Here is a 23,057-nt window from a genome sequence, read left to right as displayed (position 1 = left end):
TTCCTAGAAATGTAGACGCAGCTGCTATATGAAACCCAGTGACAACACAGGAAGGTCCCCACCCCCTTGAGATAAATGGGAATAATGGGATATAGTTCCAGGGCGCGAATATGTATAAAGGTATGTGGTGGTAATGGGTAGTGGTGAAAGTGGAATCAATGCAGTAAAATGTGGAATTTTTTCACAATTAATGACAAAGACAAAAGTAAGATGGTATTCATAAAGTTCTGGCCAGAACAAGCAAGAGAGAGCGGCGGGAGAGGAAATGAGGCGGGCAGCAGCATTGAGGATAGACTTAAGAGGATCAAGGCGAGAATCAGGTAGGCCAGAGAGAAGAAGGTTACAGTAGTCAAGGCGAGAGATAACAAGCCACTGTCTTGTGGCGCCTTATAAGTCAAAGATCATAATAATAATAATTATGTATTATCATAAATTGTCTGTAAAGCTATCAAGTACCATTATTGACTTTATACCCATGTAAAGGCTAGAAATATGTTCCCAGGCTTGTGAAATGAGACTGCCTTAAAGCAGATGTTAGGCTGTCACACTGTGATTAATTAGACACTACCATTTGCCCCATGTAACTAAAGATAGCTGAAAACTACTTTTTAAGACAAAACAACACATATAATCATATAATGAATATAGCAGGAATAAAGTGACACTTTCACATCTTTCTCCATCAACAAGCCTCCCTCCCATTACATCTTTCAAGCCATTAGGAACGGGACAGATGGGACTTTTGGGCAATTGTCTAGTTTAAATGGTAGTCCAATAAAAATATCATAATCAGTAACACCCCAGTGGTGTAAATAGTGAGGTATAGATGTATATATTAAATCTGTGAAAGCCAAATGCCTGCCAGTATCATGCAGTTCATGCGTTATAACCGTTTGGCTGTTTTCCATTCACTCCTCTCAAATAAATGCAATCCGATCCTGGTGTACACCAACATGTGGAGGTGTCTGAATTTACATACATGACACTATCAGCCTTCTCAAAACCAAAGCAAAATTCATGCCCTTACCATAAGATAATGTATCCAAACATGTAAAGTACTGCTTATATGGCCCTTTTGGCTAACTATACATGCAAGACAACAGTTCTAATCGCAAAGAGTTAGATATTTATAGGGCATCCATCAGATAGAAGAAAAAAAAACAAACAACCTAAAAACAAATGAGAACATGAGTCCTAAAGCTTGAGGGAGTCATAAAATTAACCCCATACTCCCATCTAGTTCCAATGTAATGTGAAGTTTCAGAAGATATGCACTGTTGAGGACTCCTACCCCCAAAAGAGAAGAGAAACAATATAGTGTTCGCTTAGTATAGGTGAGGGACAAGCTTTAATACAAAAAAATGTGATAATCTTGAATAGTCCATGTCAGCCATTAAGACTATAGTGCTCAAATGAAGAAAGAGTCACTATGCTCTGTGATAATATTTAAGTTAAATATGCAAAACACTCAGCTTGACGATATATTCAGATCCCTCATAATAGGAGAGTAGCTTTTTTATTCATTTTAATCACTGAATCCAGACGGAGTACACTTTTGTAGTTTATTATCTTTCTTTTATTCATGGAATGGACTATTACAATATACAGATTTAGGATTATAAAGCTCCGCTTGAACACCTATCATTTATTTATATAGCGCCACTAATTCCGCAGCGCTGTACAGAGAACTCACATCAGTCCCTGTCCCCATTGGAGCTTACAGTCCCTAACACACACACACAAACAGACACACACACAGACTAGGGTCAAATTGCTAGCAGCCAATTAATATGCTAGTATGTTTTTGGATTGTGGAAGAAAAACGGAGTATATTTTCAGCACACACCTGTCAATTAATACACACTAAATACTTCTTGCTTTATTTTCCTTTTTTTGGGGTGGGGTGGGGGGCAGGGATTCTTCTGAGAGCCTCTTTGGTATCTTGGCACTGCACAAAGAGACTTCAAACTATTTTATGGCTTCAGAAAGCGAAATATTGAATTCACAACCATCCTGTGTAAAGCAGTTATAGGAATCCAATTATCTTGATTAATATGGGGTAAGTCATTGAAGTGAAAATAAGCATTTGTGGGTAACAATTTGGGAAGGGAAACAAAATAGGGGATTGCCTTGTGAATAACAGGACACAAGGGATCATTAAACATGCAGAACCATATACCCAAACCCTAGTGACAAATAAAAGCAAAACTAAAAACCATATTATTGTTTCTGTCCCTATAGCTCCCTAAGATTTTGATTAAAAGCAAAATGTGCAATTAAAAAGCTAACTATTTCAATAATTACAAAACAAACCCTGATATTTCCCAAAAAAGGAAAATAAAAATTGCAAGAGGCATCAAACCATAACACTGGGCCAGGCCATAAAGGTCTTAACTAAAAAAACAAAAAACATCAGACCTCTACACACACCCTACAATACAATTGGCCCCACTAAATTATATTTTGGTGGAAGGATGTCCAAAAAGCAGAGGTTACTCTCAGTAAATAATATCTTTGACCTAAATCAACTCTGCTCTCAAACAGCTGTCCGCTACAACCATTAGTGTAGTCTAAAGACTGTAAAGCACAATAGACAGAAATAAATGTATCATCGGGTGATAAATATTACTTTCTACTTACTAGTGCACAATAAATCAGTCTTGATTTCCCTGCTTTATAAAGTCAAGCAAATATTCAACAATTAGTCACAGCTATCTGGCATCAGGAAAACTGTTCCCTGTTGCCTATGGCCGCATAGAATGACAGCTTCCAATCATTGTAACGAATACAAATATGCACAGAAATTAGGTTCTTTCTAGCAAAGGACAGAACACTTACTTAAACATTGACAAGGATTCCTACTCATGATATAAACAAGGTATGTTTTTAATTAAGTTTCAGCACCTAATTAGGCTCTTGATAAGGAAGTCAGACATCTTTCTCGTAGCCGTACAGAGCCCATATAATGCATACAGTGTATGTAACATAATTTACATGTTCGATAGAGGTACATATTAGGGTTTCACACAGGATTGACAGCACTAAATCATTTTACAAAACCTGCTCATCACAATCAGAATGTTCACAAGACGTTTTAGCCAAGTAACCTTATACCATACAATCGTCCCTCAGTTAGGCATATTTACTGTAACAATAAAGGCATAAACCTCACAAGTTACAGTGCAGTCAGCTAGTGGGATTTTACCAATGACTCCGTGTACAACCTGTGAAGCTCTTGTTGATGCTGTATTTTATAGGCTGGAAAAGACACTGACATATATCATTATATATATATATATATATATATATATATATAGTTGAGTTGTATTGTTGTATTCTCTTGTATTATAGATAATAGAACTGTATGAGTGATAATCCAATACATTTGTACCTACCCAACATTTCCACAGTCTCGATATGGCAGTACTGAGAATATGCTACAGAACGATCTTCTCCCACTGATTAGGACTATTCTACAAAATGAATCAGAGATTATCATTAACTCTTAAACACAGATACAATTTGACTAAAATTTACATCTCTACTGTTCATCAATGTGTATTGTAACCACGGATTACAACAACAGTCTACACAGGACAGGTAGAAAGGAGAAGGGATAGCTCAGTGTCTCAGGGTGCTGACCATGTGACAATGACAATGCTGTAAACCCTGGGTCAAATTTCAGTGACAGCTCCTTGCAAGACTGAACAAGTTACTTTGTCTCTCTGTGCCAGGCAATAATAGCTACATTGTAATCTAGAATGTACCTGAACCAATCTGTGTGTACACAAGTCTATAGAACTGTGTGCCCAAAGGTGTAAAAAAAAAAAAAAAATAAAAAAAAAAATATTGAAGATACCTAAATATAGATGAAATAGAAGACAAAATAGGCTAATAAAAGGTTTTTGTGTTTTTTTTTTTTTTTAGAGTCGTGTGTGTCTGTAAAATATGTCATAGGCCAGGGGTGGCTAACCTGTGACACTCCAGGTGTTGGGTAAACTACAAGCCCCAGCATGCTTTACCAGTAGATAACTAGCTGATAGCTGGCAGAGCATGCTGGGACTTGTAGTTTCGCAAACAACTGGAGAGTCACAGGTTAGCCATCACTGTCATAGGCCAACCCACTAAATGACATGAGTATTGTTAGTAGCACATTAATCATCTTTATCTGTGGACAAACAAACACTGAGTGATATATATTTAAAGCATAAGACCACATCATGTTTTCTTTTACAGTGAATCTCCTCCACTCACTTAGTAGAACCATATTCGCATAATTGCTACGTGAAACGGTCAATTCTCCAGAGTGGACATCTTACAGAAGTTTCAATGCATTGCTTAATGCAATATGTTGATTGGAAAAGCCAGCCAATCAGATTTATTGACACATTGCACAATATTTTGATAATGACATCATGACACTTGTGATATCCATGGACCCGTCTGATTTAACGTTTCAGTGACAAAGCAATGTATCCAATGCACAAACAGCGGGTGGCTCGTATGAAAATGTACAAGAAATGTAATTTCTCTGTCATAGGTTAAAATTTTCTAAAACTGACGATTTTGACAACATTTATGAATATGTACTGATGACATCTAGAGGACCAGGGTAAGGACAGGGACAAGAAACACAGAGCTCAAAACCCAACAAAGCTTAAAAATCACTGGCGTGATGATGCCAGCTCCTGTATGCCTGCTTTAAAAAGGAAACAAAATCCCATATTTGTTCTGCCAATAGACACTTACATTCTTCTCTCAACTACTGTCAGAAGATTGAAGAACAATTTGTAATCTTCATTATTCTAAAGAATCTTCCCACAACACAACACAATATACCCCGTCATTTAGAAATAGAGGAAGTGTTACCTGCCGCTCCTTGTATCATGCTGCTTCATGCTCTTAATAAAATGAACCTTCTTAAAGCTCTTTGGTCTGGGCGAACCGGACAGAGTCCGACATCTGAAAAATAAATAAATTAAAGCCTGAAGTGAGACCTTTCATGGCATCGCCACACAAAGACAGAAAGGAAAGATCAGACAAATGACTGCAGTCATCCACGTGTCACAGACGGCAGAAGTACACAGAACAAATCACACAGGACAGGCGAAAACAGTTTGCTTTATTTCACATTGTAAAACTTTAACAATTGCATTACATGAAAGGAAAGCCATTTGTTATCAAATAATAGACAATAAAACATATTTGTGTATACATGCAAAATCAAAGCACAAGTTGGCTATGAAGACTTCTACTCCTGGCTGCCTTTTCACTTTCTTACTCATTTTACTTTAATATCATGGAAGACAAAGGAAGATATCACTGATACACCTCAGTGTGATAATGTCTTCAGTTCAGACATGTACTAAGGGAAAGTATGAAACTCATCTATAGTTCTTAAATCAAAAGAAAACATTTATCAGACGTTTCAGAGACGTCATCCTAAAAGTACTCTTAAGTTGGGCAGGTGGTACAGAAAAGTGTTTGCGATGAGATATCCAACGATTTTACCCACACTTGAAAGTCCCAGTGAGCATACAGATTCATGTGTACTCACCTACACAATTTACATTCAGATCTGTGCTCTTCATCTCTCATAGCCGTCTGCTGAAAAGATTGTGACTCTTTAAACTATATGGAGACCTGCCTACACTGCTGGTCGTGAGTACACACACACTTCAGAGCAGGCCCGACATTGTTCCATCGTTGATAGTCATGTTTAGTCAGTTTATAAAATCAAACAATACGATGTGCTGTGATATGATAAAAGATGATGGTGGGAGCATACATACTAATGCAATATTGGACCTAACAGTCATTGATCATTTGATTGGCACGATAATTGTGTGAAAAACCTGTAGTGTGGGGTTGGGTACGGATTTGCGATTCTGACAATTCGGACAGGGAGGAGACCTACAAATAAAAATCGAATGTAGTAAAAACCAAATTAAATATAAATAGACTTACCTGAAAGCGACGATGGCCCCAGCATGCTGACCACAATGTTGGGATCCCACAGGTTAAGTGTTTAAACACTTAACCCGACATTGCTGCTTTAAATTAACATTATTACAAGTCGCGATGACGTCGCAGCGTAGTGCCGGCCACCTCTTCACTCGGAATCCGTTGCGGTCAGCATGCTGGGGCCATCGGAGATGGGCAGCGTCGCTTTCAGGTAAGTCCATTTATAGTTAATTCGGTTTTTACTACATTCGATTTTTATTTGTAGGTCTCCTCCCTGTCAGAGTTGTAGTAATCGTTTTAAGGATTACCACCGGTAGTGTGTACGGAGCTTTACACTGCTTCTTATATACTGTCGTGCATGTGTTCTCAGTGGAATCAAAGGCTGGACTGACTATACCATAACATGAAAAGTATAATCACTTCTCTTATGGCTTGCCATATAAAATAATGTTTTCTTGCTGCATTCCAAATGGACATAAAAAGCATCGCTCAAAGATTCATTGGTGGTGTCTTCATCATATACCAAACCACACTGTCCACTGCTGTCATCGTGGATAGGTGACATGGCACAGAAACCAAATTATCTCTATGTTGTGCTATTTCCCTGTCGCAATAAGAAAAAATAGATAAAATAAAACTGCAGATACGCCCTTAGTAGCGTTGCTGTTAAACTTGCGCTGGAAATGCCAGTAGCAGCCCTGTGTGTATTACATAAAGTTTATGTTTAAATTAATGTATAAACAACAATAGGGTTGCAGGAGTAACTAAAGTAACAAAGCAGTGCAAACCCAGGGAGCCCGGTCCATAATGGAGTGCAGGGAATTGGATATTTACCGGAGGCCTAATGGAGGACTCTTGCTGCTGCCAGCAAAGTTTCTAGCTTGGCAGCAGCAGTGTTCCAAGGGAGGCAGTAAGTCAAGTATGGGGTCACCGGAAGTGGGGTGGCAGGAACCCAGAGAAAGCTTTGTACCCAGGGTCCCATGATCATGTACTTGGCTACAGTCCTGGTTTAAATCCCTGTATTTTATACATTCTTTGGTTCACCTACATCGATCCTTTAGCAATATACAAATGAGCACCAAAAGTAGCAATATCTAACCACATGTAACTGAAAAATAATTAAAGCAGAGTGAAAAATGTACCTTCGCAAAGGAGCATTTTCTTCAATGTCTTCAAGTGTTTCTAGTGAAGACCGCTGAGAGATCAGTCGTCGTCTAGGGGATAAACAAAGAAATATGTGGTATGAGCAAAATACAGGAGTACTATATAGTCTAGACAACTGTAATAGAAGCATGACAGTAAAAGACACTTATATGGCCATAACAAGAACACATTTATATTTATCATCAATGGGCCAAGAGCCCTAAATGGCTAAAAACTGGTGTTCACACAAGACGGTAGTGATTGTATTTGCTTCACCCAGTACAACAAAGTTTACCACCGGTGACAACAATTTTCAAATATAAAAAAACCCACAAATTTTGTACTTTCTTTATAATTAAGCCCCAAAACAGGATTTCCAGTTCCAGATAATGAACAAGCTGGCAACCTTGCAAAGCGGTAAGTAATCTCTTAGTGCACAGAGCCGGTATCGCTCAGTTGCCTCTGAGACATTTTTTGGATGAATGCTGGTATGTGGGTTGTTGTTTTGTTGTGAGTTTTTTTTTTTTGTTTTTCTTTTTAACCACTGCAATAAGTGTAAACTGGTTAAAAAAACAAATAGTAGTAATAAAAAAGAAAAATCAATCATTCTTAGCACCACAAATCAGGGCACTCATGAGAAATTTGAACAAATATTTGCACTTCTGCTTTTTAATCTGAACGCTAAAGCCACATTTTAAACAGCATAATTGGGTCAAAATGATCGGCTCCCGTGATCCACCCAAACCATGCCCAGTTACAACTACATCTACATGCTCACAAAGTCACACCCCTCTCTAAGAGTGATGTTAGGGACTTTTGAGATGTACTTTGCCAAAGAGAAAAAAGAGCAACCGAAACATATACAGATCTGATAAAGTGCACATTATACAGATTTTCCAAGCACATTTGTACATTGTACAGATATTACCAAGCACATACACATGTATTTGCTTGGTATATCAAGATATGTTTCATGCTCCCAAATATGTTGCCAGACTATGGATTAATCCCAGGGTCCACTCACTGGGTGAATAGTTATCCTCACTGATGGTCATCCTCAACTAACTCTTCCATTACTTGCAAAACAATTATCCACATAGATGCTTATCTGTTTAATACCTTGCAGTTTTCCTGTCCACTAAACAGCGCCGGATCATCAAATAGACAGCGTAGGCTCCTGCCTAGCGCACAGTGGGAACTTAGAGGCTCATATTACCCTAACCGGTTTTTATTCAGAAGGTGGCGCATATAAGTATAATGCCTTGGGCACCGTGGGGTCTCAGCCAGACTATGCCATGAAGGCAACATCTTCCCCCACATTTGTATAGTGATTGCTATTTTTTACAAACAATAGCATTATATTTTTATCCTCCTATATCCACTAAATTCTGACTGTATATTCAATAGCTAAATAAAGTCCGACCCTTTTGGTATTTCTACCTCTGTACAGTGTAGAGTATATATTGTGGCAGACTGCATACATTATGGGGCACCATACAAGAAATGTACTTATATGAGCAGTATTACAAACTTACATACACAGATATAGAGGTGCTAGAATGTTTGTGAACCCTTTAGAATGTTCTGAATTTCTACATACATTTTTAATGCAAACAGATCTTAAAGTCATAAAAAGTTAGAGAGAACCCAATACATCAAAACAACACAAAAGGATACAAATTTTCCTTAATTTATTGAGCTAAATGATTTAACATTACATTTAGTTGTTTGAAAAAGTATGTGAACCTATAGGATCAGTTCAGTTCAGGGGTTAATTAAAATCAGACGTGTCAATCAGTTGCAAATTGGGGGGGGGGGGCACTATTTGCAACAAGTGGTGTCAGAAGGTGTCAAAAGTACTACAAGAAGGGCACTTTTGTTACAAGTGGTTTCATTGTGGGATCGCCAAGGACACCCAACGCACATCTGTCCACCCAACCTCCAGGCGCAAGAGGTGGTGAGTGGAATTTATTGAATGTCACTGTCACATACCAAACTGTGTATTAGGCTGTCAGTTACAGAGAAGAGATTGCTGGACTGCTGAGAAAGCAAATATTTTTCTATGGAGAGAAATATATGAGCAATGTTACTGGAACTGGGCAGTATCTGTTTTGCAAAAGAAACCAAAAGGTTTAAAAATTGCTGGGCATTGTAGTGCCACACCTTGTCTGTTCTCTGAACTGTGAGTTGGGCGTGGTCCTCAGAAGTCTGCTGTGTGGGAGGAGGATACAGCACCTGTTTGTCCTTCTAATTACCAGTGGAAAGTGCCGATATGTGTAAAGTTTGATGTTTAAGCTGCAATACATAGCAAAAGTAATTGCTGCCAGTATAAATTTTCTTTACTCCAGACAAATTAGGCAAGAAAAAGAATAAAATGTGTCAGAAAGAAAGTGGACAAACAGGAGTGACTGAAATTGATTCCCAGCAAAGTGAATTGGAAAAATGGTGTGGTACTTTGCAGAATGGAAAAGCAGTTGAAGGATCTCATGCTCTCTGTGCAAGCCTGGTGTTACCTGGGTCAGACTATGTGGCCAGGAAACAAAATGATTGGAAGATTATGTAAGCATGGCAGAGTATGATCACATGGAGACGACTTTTAGAGAAGAAATCTCCTGGCTGGAGAAAGAGTTGAGGTACTCAAAGCAGCATTGTGCTCCAAGAAACTATTTTTGACTCCCTGAGAAGTGAATTAAAAACATAGTAGTGGAGAAAGACAAAGATTGCTGCGCTGAAAGAAGAGCTTGTCAAGGCTCAGCCCAAGGTCACTCCCAGCACCGTCTGGTCCATGGAACCTCATGGCGCTGTCTGGTCCGGGATACTTTGTGGTGTCGCTACTGCTCAAGGTCCAGCTGTGAAGTTGTGGAACAGAAGGTGTTTTCAGCCCAACCGCACATGCCAGCAACTGAAACACTGGTCGGAAGCCCAGTCTTAATGGATCTGCCAGGGAACTCACAGCATGTGGATCTCGGTCGTGGGGACTTGCCATCAAGGAATGCTGTCCTGGGAGACACAGTGAAACTGCCACAAAAGTGTCACCGTTTTGGCAAGCCTGGACAAACATCTCAGATGTGCCCATTTCACCTGTGAGAGGATAGACTGGTCTGAGTATCCAGAGTTCTTTAGTGTGATGAACTTGGCACGAGTCCAGAGGAATGATGGGACTTTACAACATGCGTTTAAATTGGTTAATAATGTTGATGCTTTTGTGGGACCTGTGAACACAGCAGCCTGTGTGCCAATGTATGTTGTGAAAGAAAATGTTTTATTTCGTATTGCTAACGTGATGGGGAGGAGAGTAAAGCAATTAGTGGTTCCAAGACTTCATGTACCCCTAGTGTTGGAGGCTGCACACACACAGGTGGGTGGCAGACGCTTAGGGGAAGGGAGAACAAGGGAACATGTTCTGAGCAGGTTTTATTGGCCCAGGGTCCTACCCCAACCTACCCCAACTTCATGGTACAGCCACAATTGGAAGGGGCTCACAAAAATCCTTTTAGAAACGTAAGGGGTTGTGAGTGGAAACAGAGAGAGGACAGGTTGTTTAGGAACAGTGTTCTTAGTGTAAAAGAAGATAAGGTCGCAGTTAGGGCACTTACAGGCATGGCTGAGGGGACTCTTGAAGTAATAAAAGAATCTCTCTTTCAGAGATGTGTTGTCCGCGTCACCAAGGTTGGCGATGCTAAAGGGAAGGGTATGTGGCAAGGAGGCCTATTTGTCACCTTTCCTGCATAGGCACAGGTGAGGTCCCGGGGAGTCTTCAGAGAAGGCTGCATACAGGGTTCAATCCTTGCAGAGTCAGACTCCTAACCTGCACACACAGGTGGTATAATGAAGTAATTAGACCAAAGGGAGGAGGAGACTTGTGTATTTTATCCTGAATTGTGCACTTGTTAGGGGTGACTGATGATGAACTAATTGGTCAGTTATGAGAGAGCTGGACCATGTTAAGTTAGCATTAGGGTCACCAGGAGGTGCAAGCAAAGGGTATTGCTTGCTGGTGTCATCCTGACAATAAGTGTTACCGTTTATTGTCATACAAACAATAAATGTGTTGCTTCCGATATACTATATATATTCTGATAATAACTTCATAACCTGAAGATTTATACCTTTAAACCCAGGCATTGCCGGGTAATATAGGTTTAATTCTTCAGGTTATGAAGTTATTATCAATGATCTGATGTAACTGTCAACATTTTAAAAAATTAGCAGCTAAGACGTCATCCAAATCCATCCAGTGGAGGGGTCAGAACAGGCTCCCCGGGTCAAAGTTCTGCCCTGTGTACACCAACCAACGGGAGGTACGACCAGGACCCAAACCCCACCTAAAACCTGTCCAGGATCCAACACATACATACACACATTATATATATATATATATATATATATATATATATATATATATATATATATATATATATATATATATATATATATATATATATACGCACATATACACACAAATTTTAATATCTATTACACTAGTGCCTACTTCTGTGGTTTGCTTTATATGGCTGCTTAAGACTCATTTATGCAAGATACTATAAATACACATAACAATGCACAATAAAACTGGGATGCTGTAAAATAGTTGCCACTAATTTAACCTGTATAATAGCTGTGTAATCCATAAAAGCATTATTATGAGGGAGTACTCTGCTAATTAAATTTTCCTCTGTATAATGAGAAGGTGAAGACAAACATGCTTGTATTGCACTCGTGAAGTGGAGCAAAAGACGCATCTGATCCAGTCAAAACTTGATAAAATGCCAGTTCTTCCAACACGCGTCTATTTTTTTTTGTGCGTCCTTCTATTGTCCTGTCAACACATGCTCACAGAATGACTGTGTACTCTAGCAACAACTAATTGACTGACAATGATTGGCTTTAGCACTAAAGCTAGTAGTGTTTGTCTTTATTCAAGCACGGCTTGCAACCTTTTCAGGGTAAAGCTTCAGCTCATCTTAAATAAAACATAAAATCCTCTGGAAGGGAAAACAAAGGCTGTCAAAAGGTAGGTGAAAAGGCACATCCGGGAACAACAGGCTGATGTAACCTCAACAAAAGGTACAGTAATAATGTCTTTTTATTCATAGCAAAGCCTATTTTGGGAACGTGTGCACCATGGACTTATTTTTGTTACCCAGATAAGAATGATTAACCATAGTTGCCTACTCTCCCGGTATGTCTGAAAGACACCCGAATTCCTGGGAGTTCTCCGGGACTCCCGGGAGAACAGGCAAACCTCCCGGTCACTGGTCATGTCTTTAGGTGAGTGGCGGGGCTTATGACGCAATTTATGCGTTATCATGGCCCCGCCTCCTGCTGTTATATGCTTATAGGAAAGATTATGACAGGTTAGGGGGCGGGGCCACAATGACAATTCATAGAGCCCCGTCCCAACACGCCCACCTCCCCCCAATCTTGCCAAAGTTGGCAAGTATGTGGGGTTTACAATTGAAAGTGGATTGCTACTGTTTTACTCTTATATACATTTCGTTTTGTGTTCCTTTTTCCTGAATAAATACAGTCTGGTAGAAACAGAGGAACATCTCTAAATAAATCTGTTTAAACAGAACGGTTTACAAGAGTGTGACAACCTGCGGCTCTACAACTGCGGTAGGACTGTAAGTGTCAGCAGGTGCGGTCACGTTGGGATTGGTAGTTCCGTAACGAATAGCCACAAATTGCCCAAATCTGGTTTAAATAAGCAACTAAAAATTTGACAATTCTAAGATAAACCTATAGGCTTCTACTGAAGAAACTAGATGAGGCCTGGCCAGCCTGTGGCTCTCCAGATGTTGTGAAACTACAAGCCCCAGCATGCCCTGCCAGCAATCAGCTTGCTATCTACGGGCAAAGCATGCTGGGACTAGTTTCACAACATCTGGAGAACCACAGTTTGTCCAGGCCAGAACTAGAGTTACTCAAAGTAAGTTAAGGATATAGGTTAATCTTTCATTCAGATCAGTTTTCTCTAGTAAACTCACATAACCCTTTTCTTCTTTCTTTCTACGTCGCAATGGATACATCACATACAGTCATTGTGAAGTTGTATATGAACATTAAATTAGTATTAACCATCAAGTGCAGCTTAGAAAATTAAACGAGTTTCTACAAAATCATGAAAGTCTGTAGAAATTTTGGTAATTTCACCAGTTATTGTCTGTTTTAAATATAAGAAAACCAAAATGTCTAAAAAAAAAAGTATATACAAAAGATTTTGCCTGTAAATTTTACTAAAATAAATAAATTGAAATTCTTGTTTATCTAAAATTTCTCCCTGCTACTCACTAGATATAACATAATGACAGCCCAATGTCAGTTTGTATGTAAAACAATGAAATAGGCCCCGCCCTCTCTGTGATTTTTCAATTGTCTTGAAGTCGAAAAGTCACACAGTGGAAGCATCAATATTGTGGGCTGACAAGTCTGCAGCCTATCAATGTCCTAGGAATCAGTGGCCGTCACTAGTCCACTGCCTGAATAATCATCATGAAGCACTGATTTATTCTCAATTGATAGGGTACATTGTCATGAATGTTGGTTTAGCTCACATAACGCTTCCATTTGGACAGATCCACTTTAATTGTTTTAATGTGTATTACATTTTCCATTTAAAACAGCACAGCCTAGGATTTGTACATTTATGCAGTGTACAACCGCTAATATTGTGGCTGCAAATGTGCTCAGTGTTCTTTAAAATACCGCCAACTCCAATTATATAATGACCGGTCTCACTTCCACGAAAAGTAAAGAAAATATTGAGCTTGGTGAAATATCAATATAATGCGGAACACAATAGTTTTAATATATATGATTTCAAAGGGTGAAAAGCACAAACCAAGAGATTAAAGAATCAGGTGTAAATATTGCTGTGATTGTGACAGTGAAAATATCATATAATGCATTTTATTATTATTATTATTATTATTATTATTATTATTATTATTATTGAGGAGTAATAAGGTAGCCTAGCTCATCCACAGAAATAGTGAGTGGTATGAAGTTTATTTTTTGTTTTTATCCTGTTCAGAAATGTTTTTTAAAACAGTAACGCGTCTCCTCTTCAACATGTCCAGCCAAGATATCAATCTTATCCTTATCGCCAGTGAGTTATCAGGCGCTCAGTATATGGGAGATACTGCACAGGAAAACAAAGCACAAAACAGCACATCATTTCCAAATAAAATGAAAGTTCAGCATATCTAACATTTTTTGTGTGCTTGTGATACATTTAGCCCTTGCCCTGATAAGGGTCCATGACTTGGTATTGCCGAGTTCAACAATATCACAAAGTTTGCAACATGGCTGTTTTGTGTCAGCAGAGACAAAAACAAACACAGCTTCTGGCTCATTGCCACGGTTGTTTGGGTAATTTGCAGAAAGACAAGGTCAAACCAGGGAAAGTGGAGCAGAAACGCCTAAAAACAAAAAGATCTGACAACTACAGTGAAGAAATTAAATGTAGCTGTCTGATATATTGATGCGATTACCATGTCATTTTAATTAAAAGGGATAAAAAACAAAACAAAAAAAAAACCCATAAAAAAAACCCATAAAGTTATAATAATTAGGGTTCTTTTCAGAATGTAGGGGCCAATGTCTGAAGAAAGCAGTTATAAATATTATTTTCTACCAACTGCACGACCATAAGAAATCTATTATCACCGCAATAAAATATTGATGAGCGATACTCAGCCCCTCTGGCAACACTGGCCCAAAGATGTGAGGATGAGGTTACCGCTGCATCGGGGCCAGCCATATTGTGCATTTTCAGTGAAACTGAGCCCCCCCCACACACACCCCCAAAAAAAAAAGGATTTGAAAATCGAATTAAAGTGCCTCAGTCACTAAAGCAGAAAAAACCCCCAGTAAATTTGATCCTGGACAAACCACTTTAGAGGACAATGCTGATATTGAAGCTGCTATTGATGGTCTTTCTACTTCGGAATACAGGACTACCCTGAGATTAAAGATTTCCACTGCCAATAGGGCTTTGGAGCATGGCTGGAAACAACACCTACAATCCAGATAAGCTGACTTTTCTTTAAATATTGTATATACAACATAATATTGTGTATTAAGGATTTATATTTTATTATACTAAATTAGTTTACTCTTGTTTTTGTTTGCTGGTCAAGAGGAGCCAATATCACTGCCAAGGATTACATCAGTAAATAGGAGACCTAGCTATTACAGATACATCCAATGTATATTATACTAACCTCTTTATATAAACTGGCATGCTACAGCACTAGGGAGCCCTCTGTGTTTTTGCTTTTTACGGATGTAATATGCAGTAAGAGACATTTTTGAAGGATAGCAGGAATAATGAATATATGGTATACAGATTAGATTTCTGGCATTTTGGTAAAATCTTTCTCTCACCTAATCACTGGATTTAGATACTAGCAAGTTGATGAGACTTTATTAAAACTAGCACCCCAATACCTCATTCTCCTTAGGACATCCGATTGGGCAGCTTTTGATCACTATAATAGAGTTGACCTGTCCATGGTTTATTGTAGGGCCCACCAACACTAAAACTACTATTTTTCCCACAAATCCTGTGTAATACATCAAACAAACTTCAATCCTCCTACACAACAGAGCTAATGGTGAGGGGTAAAAGTCAAAAACAGGACAGGCAAGACCAAATGAGGCGATTTACTTCACACAGACAGGGGAAGCGACATTTTCTTTAAAAACAATTTGTAAAAAACAAACAAAAACGTAATTCAACTTCACACATACACCTCTGAGTATCACAATGAGTACAAGCAAGTATCTTGTATAAGGAGCTTCTTATAGACAGGTGTGTTTCCATGTGACAAGTGGGCAGGGCCAATACACAAGGAAAGAAGTCGGCAAGTGTGGAAAAAAAAAAAAGAGCTTGCAGCCTTGGTATATGGGATACTCATGGTGAGTGCAAATATTAGTTCTCACAATCACTGCTTGGCCACTAGTATATGCTGCTATTTACTGTTGAATAGAAACAGCCTTTGAGTAAAAGATAAATAAATCATTGATAATAATGTCATGTTATTAAGAAAATTACATTAAGCCAGTCGTCCAAAACAAATGCAAGGTGAAAACCCTCATATTAAGTGGATACTTATAACTCTCTTCTGTCACTTAGCAACTGGCTAATCAGAGGAAGTCTGATGCAATCCAGACTGTATCAATGTGAGCTCTAACTGCTTGTATCAGAACTTAACACCTGCCAAGAGTGGAAAGGAGGAGTGTACTGTATGCTGGCTGCACTGCATGGGAATTAAATGCAAGCATGAATGTCTGGCAGATAGGTGCGAGCTAGACCTAAATCCTACAACCTGTATCCCAGTATTACATAATAACATCCTGAACAGATAGAAGAATTTTACATATAAAAAGTGTTACCAACACAACAAAAACATGTTACTAAATATATATAAGTGTGTGTGTGTGACTAATCTATTTAAAGTGAATGTGTTACCTACAAAGCATATTCACCAGAATGCACATATAAATTCACGCAGCCGTCATCTAACTGGTTCCTACTTGACTAGTAGGTGGTAATGTCTGACTCTGCTAGGGGTAGAAGACAGGTGCACCAAGTTTTGAATCAGCCAATTGACACAAACATAAAACAAATATGTGTTGTTCTATTTGTATATTTATTATTCTCACTGCAACAGTCCTCAGCATATTAGGTTTATTGTGTCCTGCATACTGACTTACGGCAAATCATCTGGACTCGTTACTACAAGAACAGTCTGCAAATGGTTCTATTCTTTACATTAAAACAAATTGGTAAGTTGCAGGTAAACCTGTTACCACAGCAGCAATGCTAAATAGCACACAGCACGATGGATGTGGGAGCCTCTGGCAGTGTAAGCACTACAGCCAAGCAAACACAATAACAGTATTCAGTTACAAAACATAAAAATATGCCATAGCAGCCGTGAGGAGAGTCCCTGCAGTCTAATTTCTCCTTAATTATAATTACACAGTACAAACTGTTTAAATGTGTAAACAGGCTACAGATGGAACACGTTTCAATCTATGGTGTCAAGGCAAAGGGCTTCAGAGCCTGAGATTAAAGAACTCATCTTGCAACTGAAGAAAATATAACAGACCCATTACAACACACTGGTGGGGGAGGGGTAAGGGCTAAGGGTGACTACTCCCAAAATGTGGGGGGCCAGCTGAACTAAACATATATAAAAAGGAACAACGTGACAAGTTGGACCTTGTCATTCTAAGAGGACGTATGGGCTGTTAGCCATCCTGTTCATTTTTATTCCTCTTGAACAGCTACTCTTGTTGTCTAGGAAGTAACTGTATTTTCACGTATGTTCAGAAGAAGTCCTATAATAAGACTCTCCTTAGAAGAATAAACTTGTTGAAAATTTGTTTACATGGCAGCCCTCAGAGATAATGAGTTACCTACTGGGTACTGAAAACAGGACATGAGCCAGTGCGGACTCTCAATATGGCCCATGTCATGCTCTCAAAGCCCAGATAGTTAAACCAGGTCTCAGTGTGCTTCATGTAAACAGCATTTCTCCTACATTGGACAAGCTGGCTTGTATAATGTCTTTAGGGAAAAGTTCAAAACTATCCAAAACCCTTTTCAGTATTTCATGGAGGCAGACACCTGTAAAGAAACGGACCCTGGTAACATGCAAGCTCTTCGTTGGGCACACACCCCTTTCTAAGAGGTGAAAGTGCAATGGGTCTATACCATACTTGCCAACTCTCCCGGGAATGTCCGGGAGACTCCCAAAATTCGGGTCGGTCTCACAGACTCCCAGGAGAGCAGGCAAATCTCCCGCATCCCGCTACGGCCATCCCAAAATGATGCGATTCACCGTGAATCGCGTCATGTTGGCCCCGCCCCCACAACAAAACAGCATTTCCGTCATGGGAGCGGGGCCAAAATGACGCGTTTGGGCGCGTCCCGCCCCCTCCCTCCAGTCACGCCTCTCTCCCAGAAACAACTTGCCCAAAGTAGGCAAGTATGGCCTATACATCACATTCCACAGTGATAGTCATCCTGATATACCTCATGGGTGGCCCTCTAGACTTCAAAAGGGCCTCACATTACCCGTAATCTCAGCAATAAGTTAAAACTATACATTTACTCAAAGAAAGAGACACCTATCTGTAATAACGTTTTGGCAGGATTTTAAATTGCTACCGTTACAAGCTATAACAATCAACAAGCAGAAAGGAGCCGGGGACATATTCGAAGGCCTGGATGGCCGTATACAGCCGGATGCCCATATCACTGTCTTTAGCTTTATTAATTATCTTCACCCTGCATATTACTTTTTATATAAACATATATTACAATGGAATAAAAATAAATATGCAATTCACTAGTTTTGTTTTCCCACTGTCAAAATACTCCCAGACGACTTTCATAAGGAGCACATGGGGGCGTCCTTACAGACAAGAGATTCAAGGTCAAGCCAGCACCAATGTCTACATACACAAGCACAAAGAGCTATTATTTTTCCACAGCTAACGCTGAGAGTCTAAATCACCATGAAGCAATCCTACATTTATGCTTAAAATAGACCATTACGTAAAAATAAAAGTATACAAAAAGTCGTTAAGTGTAACAGCTCATCCAAAAAAATGTAAAATACACCATGCATGTGTACACAATTACTGCAAGGATGTTTATTTTAAAATCAATTTATATATATATATCCCATAGATTGCAAGCTTGCGAGCAGGGCCCTCTTACCCAGTATTGTTTTATTGATGTTTGTTCCCAATTGTAAAGCGCTGCGGAATCTGCATTCTGCAGGCGCTATATAAATATATCTTGATGTTGATGATATTGAAGCAAATTTGTTCCTCCTCAAGGAAGTCTATAATGTGATTGCATGCCAAATCGGTTGTTAAAATAAAATCACCATAGGCTCTTCTCACCAATTTTGAGAACTTTGGGCTGTCCAAATAGGCCGTAGAGGGTCTGTCATGATCATACGTTTTAAAGTGTATGTGTTACAACAAGGTAGAATGTCGGCAATCACAGGGAACCTTGTAGTTGTCGCACTTGTTCTGCCAAAATGTTAAAGATCTCTTTAAGAAATGCAACCAATATATATTAAGCTGATGCAGCCCAAAAGCAGCTACATCATCAGCTGGCTTCCCCGACCTTACTTAATGTGGACAGAAAGGGTGGAGGGTGTCAACATAAACAATATATTTATAATAAGAATTTGTAGCTCAATAAGACTGGTTTAAAAATGACATGGTTAAGTGGTTCATCCACTTTAATTATTTTTTTTCAAGCAGCCAAGCGTATTTTGAGGTAAAGGGGGCAAAGAAACTGGGAGTTGCAGCTTGCAGACAACATAAGCATTTGCAAGATGTTGCAGCAAAAAATATGAACATTATTTTTATGAATTCCTTACATGTACAGGGTTTTGTCTGCATTTTGTTTTGGGTTTTTTTACACAAAAAGGTCCATGCCAAATGATCCCCATCTGCTCTTGTCAAAGCTCTCCTCCCTTCCCAATGCCTCGGTCTCATGCAGTTGGAGCACAAGAGGGTATAGGAAGCATAGAAAAAGTGTGCTAAAGATTATATATATATATATATATATATATATATATACACACACACACATATGTATATATATATATATATATATATATACATATACATACATACATACAAATTTTTTTCTTTTCCTTTGTTAAAAAAATAGAATTCAGCCCTCAAACCGGCCACCTGTTATATTCTGCTGCCTGATATTAAGTACTCACATGCCTCATGGCTTAAACTTCACAGACTAAAAGCTTAAACACTATTCTGACTGTGGGAAGGCATGATATTATGGACACATACATAATTCTTATTTTTGTGAAACTTTTTTTGCTCCTTGTTTCCAGGGCTTGTTCACACATATGCACTGGGAAATTGGGTAGCATGTGTATTGTTTAAATACTGTATCTATGGCTGCCTGTGATGTATGTGTAACACCCTTCCCTAGGTGTAAATGTTACCTGCTAGTCTCAAACTCTTCTGTGCTGTAGTTTAAGGAGGTGGTTATTAATACACTCTAAGGGGTATATTTACTAAACTGCGGGATTGAAAAAGTGGAGATGTTGCCTATAGCAACCAATCAGATTCTAGTTGTCATTTTGTAGAATGCACTAAATAAATGAAAGCTAGAATCTGATTGGTTGCCATAGGCAACATCTCCACTTTTTCAAACCCGCAGTTTAGTAAATCTAGCCCCAAGTCCTACTAATTGGACACTTCTTTCATTTGCTGGTGGGGCAACCAAAATAAGAGTTTCTGTTCCTGGATTAACACAGACTCTTGGATTGCCTTTTCCCCATATAAGTTGTCACCTTCTCCTAAGGACTTTGTGTAGCCCATATCTCCGATTGTGAAGCTTATCTTTGGATAAGTACTTAAACAACAGTATATAATATAATATATATATTTATTAGTAGGGATGCATATTGTTTTTAATGTTGCTTGAATGTCTATTAAATATTTATCTCATGAATACAGACTTCGCACTCCAGTAGTTTATCTTTCAGCTACATTTCTTTCTGTCCAACTGTTGCTCAACTACAGCTCTTATTGAACTTACATGAGGCAATCAGCAGTATATTGTGAGGCTGGAAAACGTCTTTGATGCCCAATAGTAATGCCCTCAAAATTAGTTTGGCTAGCTATCTGCATACAGTCAGAAGATGATGACTATTGACCTTTGCATGTGGTCATCTTCCAACACCACTACCAAGCACCAGTCATTACAGAGGTCATCTGGCCCAAACAGATACCTCTCTATGCAGGGCGAAAATGTACATGGATTATGCTGCCCAAAGCCTTTGCCTAATGTCGTTATTTCACTACGAATGCCACCATCTTTTTTCATATTCACTAACATACACGCTGAGCCGGAACGCGACTGTGCACAAGAGCGACAGCAGTAGCTGCAGCCCATACAACCAGATTGTATCCCTCTGCTCATAACATTTCTGCAGAATGGGAGTATAAAATTGGCATTATGTGGTAGCAAAGTGAATTAATGATATTGCACTATGGCTATATCTCTCTTTATTTCTGACATATATAACCGAGGATAAAGTCAGCCAATACTCAAGAACCAACAAATGCGCACCTTCATCTCCAGACTGAATGAAAAGATAAAGACTGAACACTGTAAGTGCTTCCAGTAATACCATCTTCTCCATCATTAGGTGCAGTATTACAGTATGTCGCTTCTCTCTGTCACTTCATGTGAAACTCATTGAGGATAAAAAAAAAACATCTCTAGGAAAACTTCCCCCATCGAAGATTATTTTGTGACTGTGGAATTTATAAGTTCACCAAAGAACTTCAAGAGACTAATTTGTGATTTAATAAACTTTATTCACCCTTCTCATTTACATATATCATACATTATTTACAGACGATACAATCAAACGCTACCCCCCCCCCCCCACTCATTGTGCCACATACCCACCCTATCTCTTCTCTTACTCTGAAAGTCCCAGACTACCTTCACAAGGGTATAGAGGGCAGCATTCCAATACCCATCCCCAATACACTCTATAGGAGCGCAGATTTCCTAAATATACCCCATTCCAACTTTATCTAAATAACAACAAACACTGTAGACACAATGTATGCCCTTATATCTCAATGTCCACTGCATCAGAATAACCCTTCCAAAACAAATGTTTTTCATCCCTATACCTATGAAGATTATGGACTATAAATACTAGACTGTTTACACCAAATTATAGTTTATAGTTAGATGGAAAAATAAATCTCAAACCATTTCAAATTAGCAGACTGGGGGTATATTTGTTAAACTGTGGGTTTGAAAAAGTAAAGATGTTGCCTATAGCAACCAATCCGATTCTAGCTGTTATTTTGTAGAGTGTACTAAATAAATAACTAGAATCTGATTAGTTGCTATAGGCAACATCTCCACTTTTTCCAACCCGCAGTTTAGTAAATATACCCCCTAGGTCTTCAGATTGTTATTCAATAATTCATCTCTTACACTCTAACCTATGATCTTATCTCAAAAATCCCCGTTTAAATTAGGGATGAGCGCACTCGGATTTATAAAATCCGAGCCCACCCGAACGTTGCGGATCCGAGTCGGATCCGAGACAGATCCGGGTATTGGCGCCAAATTCAAATGTGAAACTGAGGCTCTGACTCATAATCCCGTTGTCGGATCTCGCGATACTCGGATCCTATAAATTCCCCGCTAGTCGCCGCCATCTTCACTCGGGCATTGATCAGGGTAGAGGGAGGGTGTGTTAGGTGGTCCTCTGTGCTGTTTAGTGCTGTGCTGTGCTGTGCTGTGCTGTGTTCTGCAGTATCAGTCCAGTGGTGCTGTGTGCTGTGCTCTGTCCTGAGGTCAGTGGTGCTGCTGGGTCCTGTGCTGTGTCCTGTTCAGTCCAGTGGTGCTGTGTCCTGTGCTCTGTGCTTCTAAGGGCATAGTTATTTCCCCAATATTCCCCTGTGTTTAAAAAAATAAAAAAAAGTTTTTTTTAAAAAATACCAAAAACTACTTTAATTTTTTTTAATTACCACAAAATTTGCACAACCAATCCTGCAGTATAAGCCCATTGGTACTGCAATATTACCAAGTTCACACATTCAGCAGTAAAAGTCCAGTGGTACTGCAATATTACAAAGTTTACACATTCTGCAGTATCAGTCCAGTGGTGCTGTGTCCTGTGCTCTGTCCTGCTGAGTTCCGTAGTGCTGCTGGGTCCTGTGCCGTGTCCTGTTCAGTCCAGTGGTGCTGTGTCCTGTGCTCTGTGCTTCTAAGGGCATAGTTATTTCCCCATTATTCCCAAGTTTTTAAAAAATAAAAAAAAAAGTAAAAAAAAATAAAAAATTTAAAAAAAAATAAAAAAATATAATAATTATAACCAAATTTGCAAAACCAATCCAGCAGTATA

General features: G+C 39.0%; 1 protein-coding gene across 2 annotated transcripts in view; it reads right to left on the bottom strand.

The window, feature by feature from the left end:
* Nucleotides 1–23,057, bottom strand: part of CABLES1 (Cdk5 and Abl enzyme substrate 1) — an 87,579-nt gene that overhangs the window by 23,748 nt on the left and 40,774 nt on the right. For both annotated transcript variants that reach the window (XM_075213416.1, XM_075213417.1), the window contains exons 2-4: nt 7,107–7,178; nt 4,870–4,962; nt 3,396–3,473 (exon numbers count right to left, since the gene is read on the bottom strand). In XM_075213416.1, coding sequence (XP_075069517.1) covers nt 3,396–3,473; nt 4,870–4,962; nt 7,107–7,178 — 243 coding nt within the window. The remainder of the gene's footprint in view (nt 1–3,395; nt 3,474–4,869; nt 4,963–7,106; nt 7,179–23,057) is intronic.

Source organism: Mixophyes fleayi, chromosome 5, assembly GCF_038048845.1.
Source record: "Mixophyes fleayi isolate aMixFle1 chromosome 5, aMixFle1.hap1, whole genome shotgun sequence".
NCBI classification, from domain to species: domain Eukaryota; kingdom Metazoa; phylum Chordata; class Amphibia; order Anura; family Limnodynastidae; genus Mixophyes; species Mixophyes fleayi.
Note: the sequence above shows the minus strand (reverse complement) of the source record. Positions and strands in the feature narration are given on the sequence as shown.